Source organism: Brachionichthys hirsutus, chromosome 22 (genome assembly GCF_040956055.1).
Source record: "Brachionichthys hirsutus isolate HB-005 chromosome 22, CSIRO-AGI_Bhir_v1, whole genome shotgun sequence".
NCBI classification, from domain to species: Eukaryota; Metazoa; Chordata; class Actinopteri; order Lophiiformes; family Brachionichthyidae; genus Brachionichthys; species Brachionichthys hirsutus.
This window is the reverse complement of record NC_090918.1, coordinates 6792704-6806939: the sequence shown is the minus strand read 5'-3', so window position 1 is coordinate 6806939 and position 14236 is coordinate 6792704. Positions and strand designations below refer to the sequence as shown.

At 44.4% G+C, this 14236-nt stretch overlaps 1 protein-coding gene across 1 annotated transcript in view; it reads left to right on the top strand.

The window, feature by feature from the left end:
• Nucleotides 1–14236, top strand: part of LOC137910620 (ELKS/Rab6-interacting/CAST family member 1-like) — a 63794-nt gene that overhangs the window by 20882 nt on the left and 28676 nt on the right. The window contains exons 14-16 of the mRNA XM_068754996.1: nucleotides 7008–7143; nucleotides 8609–8740; nucleotides 12610–12770. Of these exons, the coding sequence (XP_068611097.1) occupies nucleotides 7008–7143; nucleotides 8609–8740; nucleotides 12610–12770 (429 nt within the window). The remainder of the gene's footprint in view (nucleotides 1–7007; nucleotides 7144–8608; nucleotides 8741–12609; nucleotides 12771–14236) is intronic.

Genomic DNA, 14236 nt, shown 5'->3' with positions numbered 1-14236 from the left:
AACAGAGAGAGAGGGCGGGGGGGAAGAAGGGAAAGGTCGGCGACGTGGTGGGGAGAAGGAAGCAGAAAGCACAAACGACAGGAAAGACTGGAAGGAGAGGAAAAACCAAAGAGGTTTAAAGAGATGTAGAATATAAAGCTGAGTAATTAGGGAAGTTTATTGCGTGTTATATTGTTCTGTAATGGACAATTTGTCTCTGGCATGCCATCATTAGTGCATGTTCCCAGGCCAGTTCACCACAGAGTTCTGGGCTCCGCCAGTTCGTCCAAACATACGAGGAGCGATTTCGGGGAAGACTTTTAGGACCAATTTAGGAGTGAATTTTCCTCGATGTCCATATCTCAGTGATTGCATGCCATATGTCTTTTGATGGAGACTCCTCCACCAGTGCAGAGGCTGCCAAGTGTTCCCTACAGTATCAAAACCGCTGGAGAAGAAACACTATAATTCACAGTGAGCTCACGCTCTGGCTCTGACTGGCTAATTGTGCGCTTTCTGTGATTTGTGATTGCCGTTTTGTGTGCTTGTGTGTATTAGCAGGCCTCTCATAACTCAATGCCTATCCCAGAATGCAACCTGTATTTGATCTGTCTGTCTGCCTGCCTGCCTTGTCACGCCTGTCTGCCTGCAGCATCTATGGCTAATTATGACTCTCTAGCTGTCTCTCTCTCGCTTCTTTGACGAGCGATCACGCTAACCTAGCTCTCAACTCCTGTCTTCCCTCCCACCTCGCCCTCTCTTTCTGTCTCTTTATCCCTCTCTTTTATCTTTACAATGCAACCCGTCTCCCGCTCCACCCAGTCTTGCCTCAAGGTTAGTACCGCACGCCTATTTCTCTTCTTCCATCACTGCCTCTCTCATCACACTCTCCTTCACTGTCGCATTTCTCGTCCTTGCGCCGAGACGGTCTCTCATCTCCCTCGCTCTGTCATAAAGTCTGTTTTTAATCATTCTCATCATGACTGTCTGTCTTTGAAGGGGACACCTTGACTTTCTGCCGTCTTATTCTGTCACTTCGCTGCGTCTTTGAAGGGGAAGCATCGATTCCGTCGCCAGGATGCTAGCGCTAAATTCAAAACTGAAACAAGAAGCAATGTTCAAGAGATTTATCGCCATCATTGCCTTATACATTATTGCTTTTTCTTGGTCCCAACTCTTCTGTTGAGTTTCCCAACTTTATAGATATCGCACTCCACATTTTGTCCCTGTCGCCACTACCGTTCAGACGCAACTTTACATGTTCACCCGGGATATCACAACGTTTTATGTTCTGTGACTTCAGGTCCCAAATTTGCTCCGAACATTGCAAATAGAACCGTTGAGTTGAGTGAGTTTAAAGGAATAGTTCCTCCCTGGGCTCTGGACAGACATCCTGTCAGCAAAAAAAAAAGGCAGAACATAAAGCCTCGTCTGTGTCCCAAGATTTAAAAAGTCACTTGTTTTTTCCTTCTTTTTTTCAACTTTTAAGTATTCCTATCTGCACTCAGGAGGTGATTCTGTAATGAGATTTCAACATGCAAAACCCAAAGTCTGAATTTGGCTGAATTTGGTCATTTTTAACAGACATATCAACGTCTTATTAAAATTTCTCTGACATACACATTGTGATTGACCACATAATAACCAGTTCTCCCTTCTGTTTCCTGCATAAATCTGGTGGTCTGAATGTTTTCAGCTCGCTGCTCTGTCATAAAGGTTTCCTCGGTGCCAGCGCCGTCTTTGCTCTCGCTTTCTTTTTCAGCCGTTCTTCCTGTCCGTGGGTGAGGGTTAATCCATTGACAGAAAGTGAATCGGCTTTTTGATGGTCAACGCCTTTCTTGTCTTAATCGATAGCAAACAAACACCTTTTAGCTCGGGTCGAATGAAAGATGCTATGTGAGGAAATTCTATCTGACAAATCAATTCGATTAGAATCATCAACTGAGTGTGAGATGTGAGAGGGATTCTTCCCGAGCCCGAACAAACGATGTAGCGGAAATGCAAGACAAGATGACATTTTTCAAGCAGATAAAGCGCCGCAAGAACCAGCAGTCACAGCTGGAGTGACATTCTCGGCCGGTAATGTTCTGACCTGAGATCTTAACCCTACAGAGAACATCCAGACACATATGAGATAACTGGAAAAGCACGACTGGAGCGCACCATCAAATGTTCCAGACAGCAAAAATCTAGCTCGTACTACACCGTAACCTGGGTTGTCATGATCAATATTATTCTATAGTCCAGGATCGTACATGAAAATCTAGAGTTTAGATCTAGAAAAGGAGGCTAAAGATTGAAGAAGAGTGTCAGTATTACGTTCAGGGATTTTGTTGTTCTCCATGTAAAACAAAGACGCTGCCAAGATCAACTCCAGCTCTGTCACATGCTTACGCGGCGACCATTATCCAAACACATTGACTTTGAGTTGTACGGTTTGCTCTGAGATTTGGATGTATGCTGTAAATGTGATTTATTTTCATAAGGACAGAGGCTAATGAGGAAGACATTTCACTCCGTATCGCGGTATCTTCTGCAGCTGGTTTCCAGGAAGTCACACCGTTGAAGGGATTTTCCTGCTTAACCTCCTTATTTGCTTCGCAAATTTACTTCTCTGCTGAGGGATTTTCTTGTCATTCTGCAAACACCTGGAGCATTTCCTCCTTTTACTCCTCTGAAATGCCCTCCTTGTGCCACGTTTTCTTTCTCAAGCAGCAGTTTGCAAAACTAAACTATTATAGTTTTGCTTATTTATTTTTCTTAAGGTCTAGTAAACCCGACCAATGTCCCCGGTATTTTTAAAAGGAAATACTGAGTTCCAAGTGGTTAAAAGGAAATCCTTGATGTTAATGTTGGGTGAACTATGTGCAGTAAACATACACGAGGCGTCCAAGCATCTCTGATCAAATATTTATACAGGACTCCAAATGTAATATTAATACTACCTTAATGCGGGTCTTCGAATATCAGCGGCATGCTAACGAGGAAGGTTAAGAAAATTTCAGCTTGGATGCTTTGAGATTTGCTGGTTTATCGTGCATTTTTTTTTACAAGCTTCATTTTGATAAAGGCTGTCCTTTGTGCGTTTATGTATGGATTTTATAAGAAGACTTTTTTTTTTTTAGGGTCTGCCAAAGCAAGTTGAGAGTTGCTGCCAATAAGGATGTTTGCCTGTATGTACTGTGCATTAGCACGTGTTGACTGTATGTGCCACCGTGTTTGTGTGTACTCTACTGAACCCTACTGTGCAAATGCCAGAAAATAGACTCATGTTGCTACCTCAGATGTTTGTGTGTGTGTGTGTGTGTGTGTGTGCTTTGAGTGTGGCCCAACAACACAAAGCAGGTCGTGTTTGGCACAGTTGCACGCATGTGTCGTTTTTCCCAGCCAGTATTTGGTTGTGCGTTTGCAGGCACATGTTGGACGGGGTGTTTACAGCGAACTCTCCTGTGATCACATCTCTTCCAGCGGTTTTGCTGCAATTGTTGAAGGAGATTTCAGAGGGAGTGTGAAAGAAGCCGTTTCACACATTAGAACGGTTTCAAATGGCGCTTCGCCTCTGGGGGCGCCGAGCCATCGAGTTCACCACAACAAAGACTTTTTCCTGCTGCAAACATGTTCCTTAGGAAGCTTAGTTCAATCCGGCCTTCAGTTCCGCCATATTAGTAGATTTTTAATGAGAATCGTTGGGCGACTATGATGACCTCTCTTTTCCGAAAAGGCTGCTTTGGTCAGTTTGGGATCACTGGATCCCAATCCCAATCCGTCACTGCAGGTGAGGAAGCAAAGCAGGTCCAGAGCATCACTGAACCACCGGGTTTGGTTCTGTTGTGCTTTTGGATCAGCAGCAGAGTACTACTATGAATATGGGCATGGAGCCCTAATGCAAATCAAGGCTATGAAGGTTAGCACAGTGTTTTAACAACATCTGAATTCAAATGTGAGCTCTCATGAGCGATTTTATTCAGGCTCTGGATAATTTTGATGGTGCAGGAGTCGGTAAAAGCAGCAATTTCTTTTTAATGTGTTCAAAAACATTTCAATCTTTAACATCGAGCCATTTAAGCTGTTTTTTTGTTTGATTGGATTCTCAAACAGCTGATAGATAGAATATATTTTCATAATATTCAATGGGGACTGAATAATTAGGCTTCGAACTGTAATATTCTTTGAAATCATCTTATTTGTTATTATATATATATATAACAATATATTATCTTGACAGTTGTTAAATTAGCAGGTAATAAAAATCCATTCAAGTATCAGAGACGATTCATTCATATGCAGATGTAAAAGTAAAGGAATAAAGAAAAGGAGGATGGAGATGAATAGAGAGAAGAAATGGTCTGTGGTCTCATGAGAATATTTCACCCAAAGGAAAGAGTAACGTCGTCTTTGGAGAGGGTATCTACTCAGGGAAGCCAGAAAGCCAAAAAAAAATGGAGTGGTGAGGCTAAATACATTCGCCCTTGTGCTCTGGCCTGACGCAAATAAATCATTGATTTTCACGCAAATAATTATAATGCAACAAGCATCAAAAAGAGTGGAGGGAAAGAGCAGTCTTGGTTTTGGTTAGACAGAAAATTCCAATGATTGGAGAGAGGCGGAGGAGGAACTCACTGCGGTCTGATACAAATGCATGGTAGTCACTCGAGCAAATGATTTACATGCTAAAAAGTCTTACATGAAAACAAGTGAGCAAAACAAGTGTTTTGCATTAGCGAAAGAGGACGGAGCGCTCGGTGCCGAGGCGGTAGGAAACTGCAAAATAAAAGTCTTGAATATACATGCATGTACAGTAAATGTAGCATGAAGGGGAGAAACCTCAGAGAGCTAACCAGATGGTCGGAACTTCCTGGAAATGCTCCAATAGGAACATTCCTATCTGTTTATGACCTATTATGCACACAAAACTGATTCCAAACATTTAAATGATCCCAAACCCAAATTGAAATCAGGACCTCACAAATGAAGCAGAACCAGATTCCGTGGTTGTTCCTTTTGCTTTGCTGTTGAACATTCAATCCTAGTTTGGATTTGATATTAAACGCACTGTGTATACATTAAAAATGCACGCAAAAGAAAGTTAAAAACCACAAGTGTGCAGACAGCTCAACGCGCTGATTATTATTCTGCGAGCTTTGAATTTCCAGGTGCTCCAGAGCCCGTTTCTCCCCATCGCCACATTTCAGGTCTTCTGACAACTTCCTGAATTTATCCAGATGGTTTGGAATATTTCCCCCTGGATCTTTCAGACAGCACTTAGAGGATTTTATGTTGCTATCCTCTGCTAATATAGTATTAAAACGTAATAATACTGATTTTGAGAAGGACAGCGGATGCAGTGCACGCACTACTTTGGGTCATTTAAGGACTTCGATGGACAGGAAAGATAAAAGAGAAAGAGAGAGAGAGAGAGAGTCCTACAATATATTTCTTAATATTGCTAATATATATTTTATGAATCGTAGCCTTATCCCTCTGGATCTAAACCAATCGGAGCATTATACTCTTAATCAAAAAGAACTAATCCAGTGAAAATAAAAGCAGTGAAACATCATACTATGAAATCATAGGATGGATTTAAGCTTTTCTTTGTGGCGCACCGATGAAGGTCATGACGAATGGAACCTCTTTAGGCGCACCGATGAAGGTCATGACGAATGGAACCTCTTTACACCTTTTGGAAGTAAAATACGCAATATGCGGCTTGTAAAAATGATTTCCCACGAGTGCGCGTGTTTCCTCTGGTGGTGTGAGTTTGCTGTGGATTTCCCATCAACGTGGATCGCCTCCTTTGCAGGCAACCGCAGCAACTGGAAGTGTGGAAAGCGGCCTGATCTCAAAACGCTATGCTAACAGAAACGTTACCGGTTGCGGGAGGACGTGTGTGTAATGCAACACACACAGACTCACAGACGTTTTGCGAGTCAGTGTGTGTAATGCAACACACACTGACTCGCAGACGTTTTGCGAGTCAGTGCTTTCATTCTGTCTCTGTTGGAAACGCGCCTTCGCTCGCGTGATTCCTCAGTCATCCTGCGCGTCTGGCTTATCTTTCACCCGTGTCGTGATTCAGTAGACGTTGCTACACCTTTACGGCGTCGACGCCGGTCAGTCCGCGTCTGTGCATGAAAAGGCCCTGATCAAGTCACGCTGCTGCGATAGCTGATAGGCCCGTGACGGAGCCAGAAGGATTTGCAGACAGCTTAAACGGGGATTAAACCGTCTCCCCGTCTCCCAACCCTTCCGCTCCCACGAGACGTCTCTACTGCTCCCGTCCTCTTTTACTACTCCTTCATTCCCAGCATGATGATTTGGACTCACTGACTAATCCGTCTGTTAACAGAGCTTTCTCTCTTCTAATGTTATCACAGCGTTATTCATTTATATCTCCTTATTGAATTCCTTTATATCGGTCCCAAGTGATTCTCCAAGGGTACCGTGTCGCACGGAATAGCCAATCAAATGACACTCCCAGACCGTCCTGCATGTGTGTGGGAGACGGTGCTAGTCCATAACCCCTGCCATGAATTATGAATACGGCTGCAGTTTGGGTGTTGTTGCTTTATAAATAGAAGAAAAAACAACGATTCACACCTACGAACCCGTTAAGACTCCCCGATTGGCCGATATTGTATTTTTTTTGGGAGCTGTGGAAGGAAGCCGGAGGGCCCAAATGGAACCCACACAGATGGAGAATGTGTCTCTGGATTCAAAGCCAGAATCTTCTTGCTGTGAAGCAACACTGCTAACCGCTGCACCACACCGGCGCCCTGTGCATAACAAACTTCTTGTTCTTCTTTTTTTTTTTACTTTTTCTGGATTTAAAAATGATTTATTTTTGAGGAAAATAAGGGGCCACTGATGAAGAATGACCTCTGACATGAGCTGGGAATGTCGGACTCCTATGAAACAGTAGATTGGCATCCATGTTGACCCCCCCCCCCCCCCCGCCTAGCATGACCGCGCAGCGTGTTCGTAGGTGACGCGCTGACATTGAAGATGTGTTTCGTTTGTGTGAGCAGGCAGATGAAGGACCAGTCGAAGAAAGTGGCCAACATGAAACACAAGGAGCAGCTGGAGCAGAGCAGGAACACGCAGCTGATGGACGACGCCAGGAAAAGAGAGGACAATCTGAACGAAAGCTCCCAGCAGATCAAGGTATGTAGGGAGGATGAGGACGACGAAGAGGATGGAGGCGGTGGAGGAGGAAGTAAAAGGAGGGGATTATAAGAGGCAGAAAAAGTTTCTCTCCTCCTCTCCGTCCTACATTGAATATTTTCCGCTATCACAACAATGCTTCATCATAATTTGACAACTGTGACAGGGAGCAGCCTGAGGCAATGTCAAACACAATCGCTGTCTCACACGCGCATGCACACACACACACACACACACACACACACACACACAATGCAGCTCTTGCTCGGGGAATGCGTGAAGAGGATGATTGACGGAGAGAGCATATGGAAGATGGAGAAGAGGAGAATGGTTGCAAGAATGAAGGGGAGAAAAGAGGTGAGGAGGAGGAGATATGGTTGCGGAAAACGCAAGGGATGCTCGAATGCTGTGGGCTTTAAAAAAAAGAGCATCTTTTAATGAAACGCTGGAATCCACAGTCATGTCATATTCACCTCGACACTTCTACCTTTAATTTCCTCTTCACCTCTAATTTTCCATAACTCCGCCTGACTTTGTCGTCTCTCCTGGATATAATTAACCTCAGTGGTCTCTCTGACTGGAGGCAGATAAAGAAAAGCACTCCTTGCTTTGTGTGTGCGTGTGCGTTTTGTGTGGCTAAACATACGCTGCCTGTACTTACGGTTGATCTTCGGTTTTTAGGAGGTTGGCAGTTGTCCTTTATGCGCCTGAGTGCGGTGAGGAGATGAGCTGATAGCTGTGGAGTCGCTCAGGCTTATAAGACCGCAGTGGTTACTACCATAAGTAGCGCGTGTGTCGATTGTAAGCCATTCTGCATACTTTAACCAGCAGCGAAGACTGCCAATAGAATGTAACCGTGGGTGTAATTCGATGCAAAGCGAAGATTTAATCCGATTAAAGTCCTTCTCAGTCGGCATAGTCAGACACCCAGTAATGCCGGACTTGGAGCGGGGTCTCCAGATTTGATATGTCCTGGTGGTTTGTTGTGTTTAATTTGATCGTGGCAATATGCTGCCTGGGAAAACAGCTTCATGTGTGATTTGAGGGGGGAAGACGAAGATCAGATTGTCTAATGTGCGTCTTATTCCAGTTACCGGAATGACGAGTGTCCAAAGGTTTCACCTCGCCAAGACAAGTTGAGGAGTGTGTGATGGGAAACTGGTGCGACACACTCTGACACATGTGAAGGTTGATAAATCAGGGAAAGTTCTCTGATATATGAGGAGTCCAGGTTCTGGTTTTGTGTAATCTGGAATTAAACAGCTCTCTAAATTCACAGACCTCAAGAAACCACTTATGTCGGGCTACATTTAATGGTTAAGGTCACTAAAACAAATATAATTACATAGTGAGCATGCTAACGTGCTAATTTACATGTTAGCATCATTTCTGAAAGGATGTTAAAGTTAGCATTTAGTCAATCCACTGATCTTCTTTAAAAACTCTCCTCACATTATCTTTGCAGGACACCCTGCACCAGAAGGAGGAGCGCATCGAGGAGCTGGAGGAGGCGCTGAGGGAAAGCGTCCAGATCACGGCGGAGAGGGAGGTGGTGCTCGCCCACGAGGAGCAGGCGCGCACGCACTCTGACAAACAGGTACTTGGTAGCAAATAGTCATTAGTGTGCTACTCTACTCCTCGTCTAAGGAGAACCCTTAACCCCTACCAATAAATGTGTGACCCCCAACCTTTCCTTAAACTCAACCCCCCCCATCAGTCATCTATTTACACGAAGGTCCCGACTTCTGCGGATTTCCTTCACTTTCTCATTTTATGAACAGACACACATGGAAACACACACACAGACAAACATCTTAAGGCGTCAATAAAAAGTCTTTATGACATAGGTAAACACCGCTTTGCCAATGGTGGCTTATGGCAACAGCGACACACTAGCCCTGTGCCAGCTGAGCTCATTCAGGTGTGGCTCTGTGTGTGTTTGCCCAGTCGCTCCTCATTTAAAGGAGAGGTAAATACGTCGCTATTTAAAGAAACGGCTTGTATTTTGTCCGCTTCAGTCAGCGACGCGCAAACATCTCATTTTCAAATAGAGTGCAAGGCCGACCCCCCCGATTTTTAATCTCTTTCATCTTTATTGCGATAGAAGAAATCTCACAGGGGGTGTTAAAAGAGACGCTTCGAAGGGAAGGGCTTTGTGGATTGGGCCCCGGTTAGGAGCGTGCCCTCCTCTGGGTACGTGACTTAACAAGGCCGTAGAGATGGGAAATGTTCCTCGGGAGCCTGGACGGGTTGGGCTGCAAGGATGAAAACTGCCCTGAGAAAACACGGCCCGCTGTAGCTGTTGGCAAAAAACGGCTGGACTCCATTGTTATTATTGCCTCTAAATATTGGCCGTCCTCTCTGGTCCTAATTTACCAAGCTGCTCCTCAACAGACGCATAAAGAGAGCCGTGCAAGCGGGCGTTGAACTGCCAGCACCCTCGGCCACGGTTAACGTTAACCTGAGTTCCAGATAGACAGATGGTTGGCAGGTTGGACGAATCAGAATTAGAATAAAGGTAGACCTTTTTTTTTAAGTGACCACTGACTCGTTTTTTCACGTGGAACATAACCAGTGATTTACTGGGTGAAATAATTCTAAACCTGAAACAGGAAAAGTCTGTGGTTTGGAGTCAAACAATATGTTATGTCACAAATCTGTGTTTGACGTCCAGCTTTCAGGTCTGCTTTGCAAAATATTGCGGCTTCCAAAATAACGACAAAAAACAACGTCCGGCACAATCATTTTTCTTTACCCATTATCGGGCTAATTTTCTAATGCTAATGGTTCTTTCAATTCCGTGTGAGCTTAAATTTCCGTATAGTTGTATTCCTGGAAAAAGATGATGCATCTCCATTTGTAGAGAAGACGTAAGAGCTCGATCGGAGCCGCCAGCCAAAGGCGTTGGGTTGTCACAATAGCGCAGACTGAAACACGTCAAAGCAAAATGGAAAAAAGTCATGTTCAACATGTTTATCTTCCTGAAGTCGACTGGGGGTTTAATTTGTTGACAGCGATTGTGCCAAGCCGTCGCATCGAATTTGGCTGAAATGTGTACCGAAACGCTTCAAAACACTGCAAGTGGCAGGTTTAATTAGAGAGAACTGAGGCCGTTCAGAGCAGGACAGGGTGCTGGAGAGCGTCCTCAGCGGTGAAATGCTTCAGTGAAGGAGGAAGGAGCAGGAACATCAGTGTGCGGTGAAAGAGTGGCGATGGCAGCCAAAGCGCTCGTATGCAATCCCTCGCCCAACATCAACAACATTAACTCAGACACGCACGCACGCACGCGTATAAGACAGGACAGTAATACACAACGTACGTACACATAATCCTCCCAACACGCACGAGCATGGAAAGAAGTGCTAACTGCTCTTTAAACAGCGCGCCGGAGAGCAGCACAGAATTGCATTCAGCCGGAGCCAGATGGACGCAGCTTTTGGTTTTCTAACTGGAAACGGGTCCCTATATAAATTGTAAATAAATATTTTTGGCGTTCCTGTTTCTCAACTGCGTCACTGCAATTAGCATTTCATATAATGATTTATAAAATGATGACAGAGGGATAGACAATTTCCTCCCTTAATGAGGACGGGCCGTTCAAAGGGGCACTCATTACTTATTATAGCGTTGGCACACACGCACAGACACGCACAAGCAAATGCAGCCAAATCTAGCACATTTGCACACACACACACACACACCTTTATTATGGAGCTGTGTATTGACTTGTTTGTGTGCATGAGGGACTGTCCCACGGATAGCTGACCAAGACCGCATGAAGATATAAAAAACCTTTTCTACTAGACGTTACTCACTCCTGTGTGTGCGTGTGTGTGTGTGTGTGTGTGTGTGAGTCCACTGTATGACACACTCCAGAGACCAACATTTCTTCTTTTATTATCCAGTCAATTACATTCTTGAACTCAGTGCACCTTCTTGTTCATTTCTTCCTCTTAGAATGGAGACACAAACACACACACACACACACACACACACACACAAACACACGCACACTCAGGGGGCTGAAGGGGTTGCTGACCTCCTTCTCCCGATTCATTTCTCCCAGCCAAGTCTTGTCACTCCTCACCCTTCCTTTCATCCCTCCGTCCTTCAATCGTCCCATTTACGATGCCGTCCAAAGATCTCTTCCTCCCATGTCCTCCTTTCTTTGTCCATATTTTCTAGTCATCTTCTCCTTTACTCCTCGCTGTCCTTATTTTACTGGCATCTTTTGTCCTCCTTTACTCTTGTCTTCAACTCCTTTGCACCTCCTCGTTTCTCCTGTATTCTCTCCCCTTTTGTCCTGTATTCTTTTGTTTTTTTTTACTTCCAGTTGATCCAAATCTTGCTCCTCTCCTCTCCTAAACTGATGTCTGTACATTTATATTTGTATCTTTTTTTACACGCTTAGCATTCACTTTTTCTTTGCTTCTGTTATTCACATGACTATTTTTACAACGTATCTCTTTTCTCTCCTTCAATTTCTCCCTCTTTCCCTCTGCCGATTCCTTGATCCCTTGTTCCGTCCACCTTTGCTCTTTTATTTTTGTCTCATACTCCTTGCCCTTTGCCTTTCTATGTTTTCTGTCCCATCTCTCTCTCTCTCTCTCTCTACATCTGCTCTTTTTGTATGCAGCTCTCTCTCTTTCCAGTGCATGAGTTCACCGCAACCAGCTTTAGGTGGTCAAAGGTAAAAAAAAAACTAAAAGTCATCATAAAACCTCACTCACCAGCCGTTTACTTCACATTTCATCATTCTTTTCTCGGCTCTTTTCATTTCTGTTCTGTGCGATGTGTTGACTTGTAAATTAGCAGTGGCGAAATAATTAATAAAGAGCAGAATTTAACATATTATGAATACATTTAATCAGAAAACCTGATAAAGTTTGTCCCCCTCCTGCTCATTCGTTCGTTCATTCATTCATTCATGAAGTGACTGTTTTTCATTCCTAATCATTGTAATTCTTTTGTCTGATGTTCTTGTGTTTTCCCTGCTGTATCCGTGTGGGTAGATCTCTTTGATGTGCGTCTTTGTGTGTGTTGTGTGTGTGTGTGTTAATGGTGGACCGGATTGTCGGGACCTCAGGCCTCAGGCCTCACAGACATCCGACTGACAGACTGATATACATCCAGAGAGAGAGAGAGAGAGAGAGAGAGAGACGGCATAGATAAAACATGTAATAGGGAAGAGAAAGAAACAACATCAAGAGAGGAAAGAGGAGATAAATGTAGCGTTTGATGTCTCACAGTCGAGTAGCTCATGTAGAAACAACTCAAAAGGCTGTTAGATGTGCGTTCACAGACAGAGAGGATAACGCGCGCACACACACACACACACACACACAAGAAAAAATACAGACTGATATCTGTGGAAAACTAATGTCTGAAAAGGTTGAAGGGAAGAAATGAAACAAAAGCCATGAATAAAATGTCTACAAAGCATAGTTGCGTGTGTGTGTGTGCCAGGTGGAGGACCTCCTGGTTGCCATGGAGAAGGTGAAACAGGAACTGGAGGTGATGAAAGCCAAGCTGTCATCGACTCAACTCTCACTGGCCGAGAAGGAAGGTCACCTGACCGCCCTTCGAGCAGAGAGGAGGAAGCACCTGGAGGAGGTCCTTGAGATGAAGTAAGAACACAAAAAACATGTTACGTATATTAACAAGCAAACCAGATGACCATTAGCAGATACTAACTTCCATTTCATCGGCCATTTTTCCAGAGACGAACACGCCGTAAAAATGTCCGTCCATCCAATCGCATATTTGTCAGACCATAAATCTATTTCCCCTCCACTTGATGTCCTTTTATGCAGATGTGAAGGCGCTGTTTTCAACTTGGTGTCTGCCCCTCTTCTTCCCTTCTTATGACCCCCCGCCAATCTGAAATTAGCAACCCTTGCGATATCTCCAGTATTCTCCCTTGTCGATTCCGTGTTCCAGGAAGGCCGTCGCCGTTTTCACTGACGCAATCTTCTCCCGACACCTCATCAGCTCCGTCTTCCCTCTTACCTCCTGTCTTTGCGTCTTCTTTCTCTCTCTCTCTCTCCCTCTCTCTCTCTCTCTCCCTCTCCGCCTCTGTCTTTTTTATCTTCCCTCTCCTAAGTAGCATGTTAATGCATTAACCATGTACCGCTGTCGAGCTCTTCATATGATTGATTGCATACACAGGCAGCCGCACGCACACACACACACACACACACACACACTCACTCGTACGCTGCAGCTCAGTATAAATGTTAATATTGTTTTAATAGATGGGTTTGCATTTTAAGTGCAGCCAAGAGGAGTCCAATGATTCGGTGTAGTTTCTGCTGCTTTACATCCTCTCTGAGACTTTACAACAAGACCTAATTTAGGGGAACATTTTTTTGGAATGCATTGCCCATTCAAACACACTGCGGTGCCATCCCTTAGACTGTGGCATCATGGGAAAATTAGATCTTTTTTTCAGTTTGACAGTGTGTGTTTGCGTCAGCGTGTCCGTGAAGCGCTAACGACCCGCGCGACGATGACGAGCAACGGCGCCTCAGAACGCTTTTCTGTGTACATTTACACGTGAGCTATATATTTATTGATGCCTGACACAGTCAGGCGTTCATTTTAATAAAACACGGTGCAAATATTGAATATTCACACAACAGACATGACACGAACATGCACCCAAACCCCCCCCCGGACGTTTAACTTAGTGTAAACTAAAGATTGATCTCAAATAATGATCCATTGAAAGATAAATAAACCAATAGCTTCTCTTTAGTCTGAGTAATAATGTCTAATAATAATGAGAGATTATTTCCACCTGTATCCGGTTTCTTCTCCACTTTTGCCACCCATAAACATCAGTGACGCCTCCCTTTAAGGCTCCCATGAATCACCTGCTGCATCCATGCGCGACTGCCCATGTGCATCATGCATGTCATTGAGTCTGCAGCAGGATGTTCGACCACATATTGCCTCTGTTTCCTCTCCGGGGAAAGCCTTAATCTTTCAGGTAGCTTCGAGCCGTCCCGCTGCGAGCTACGTCCGTTCCACCGTCCCGCATATTTTTCATTAGACGCCATCATTCGGTCAGCGAGTGCGTCGTGCGGTTCTG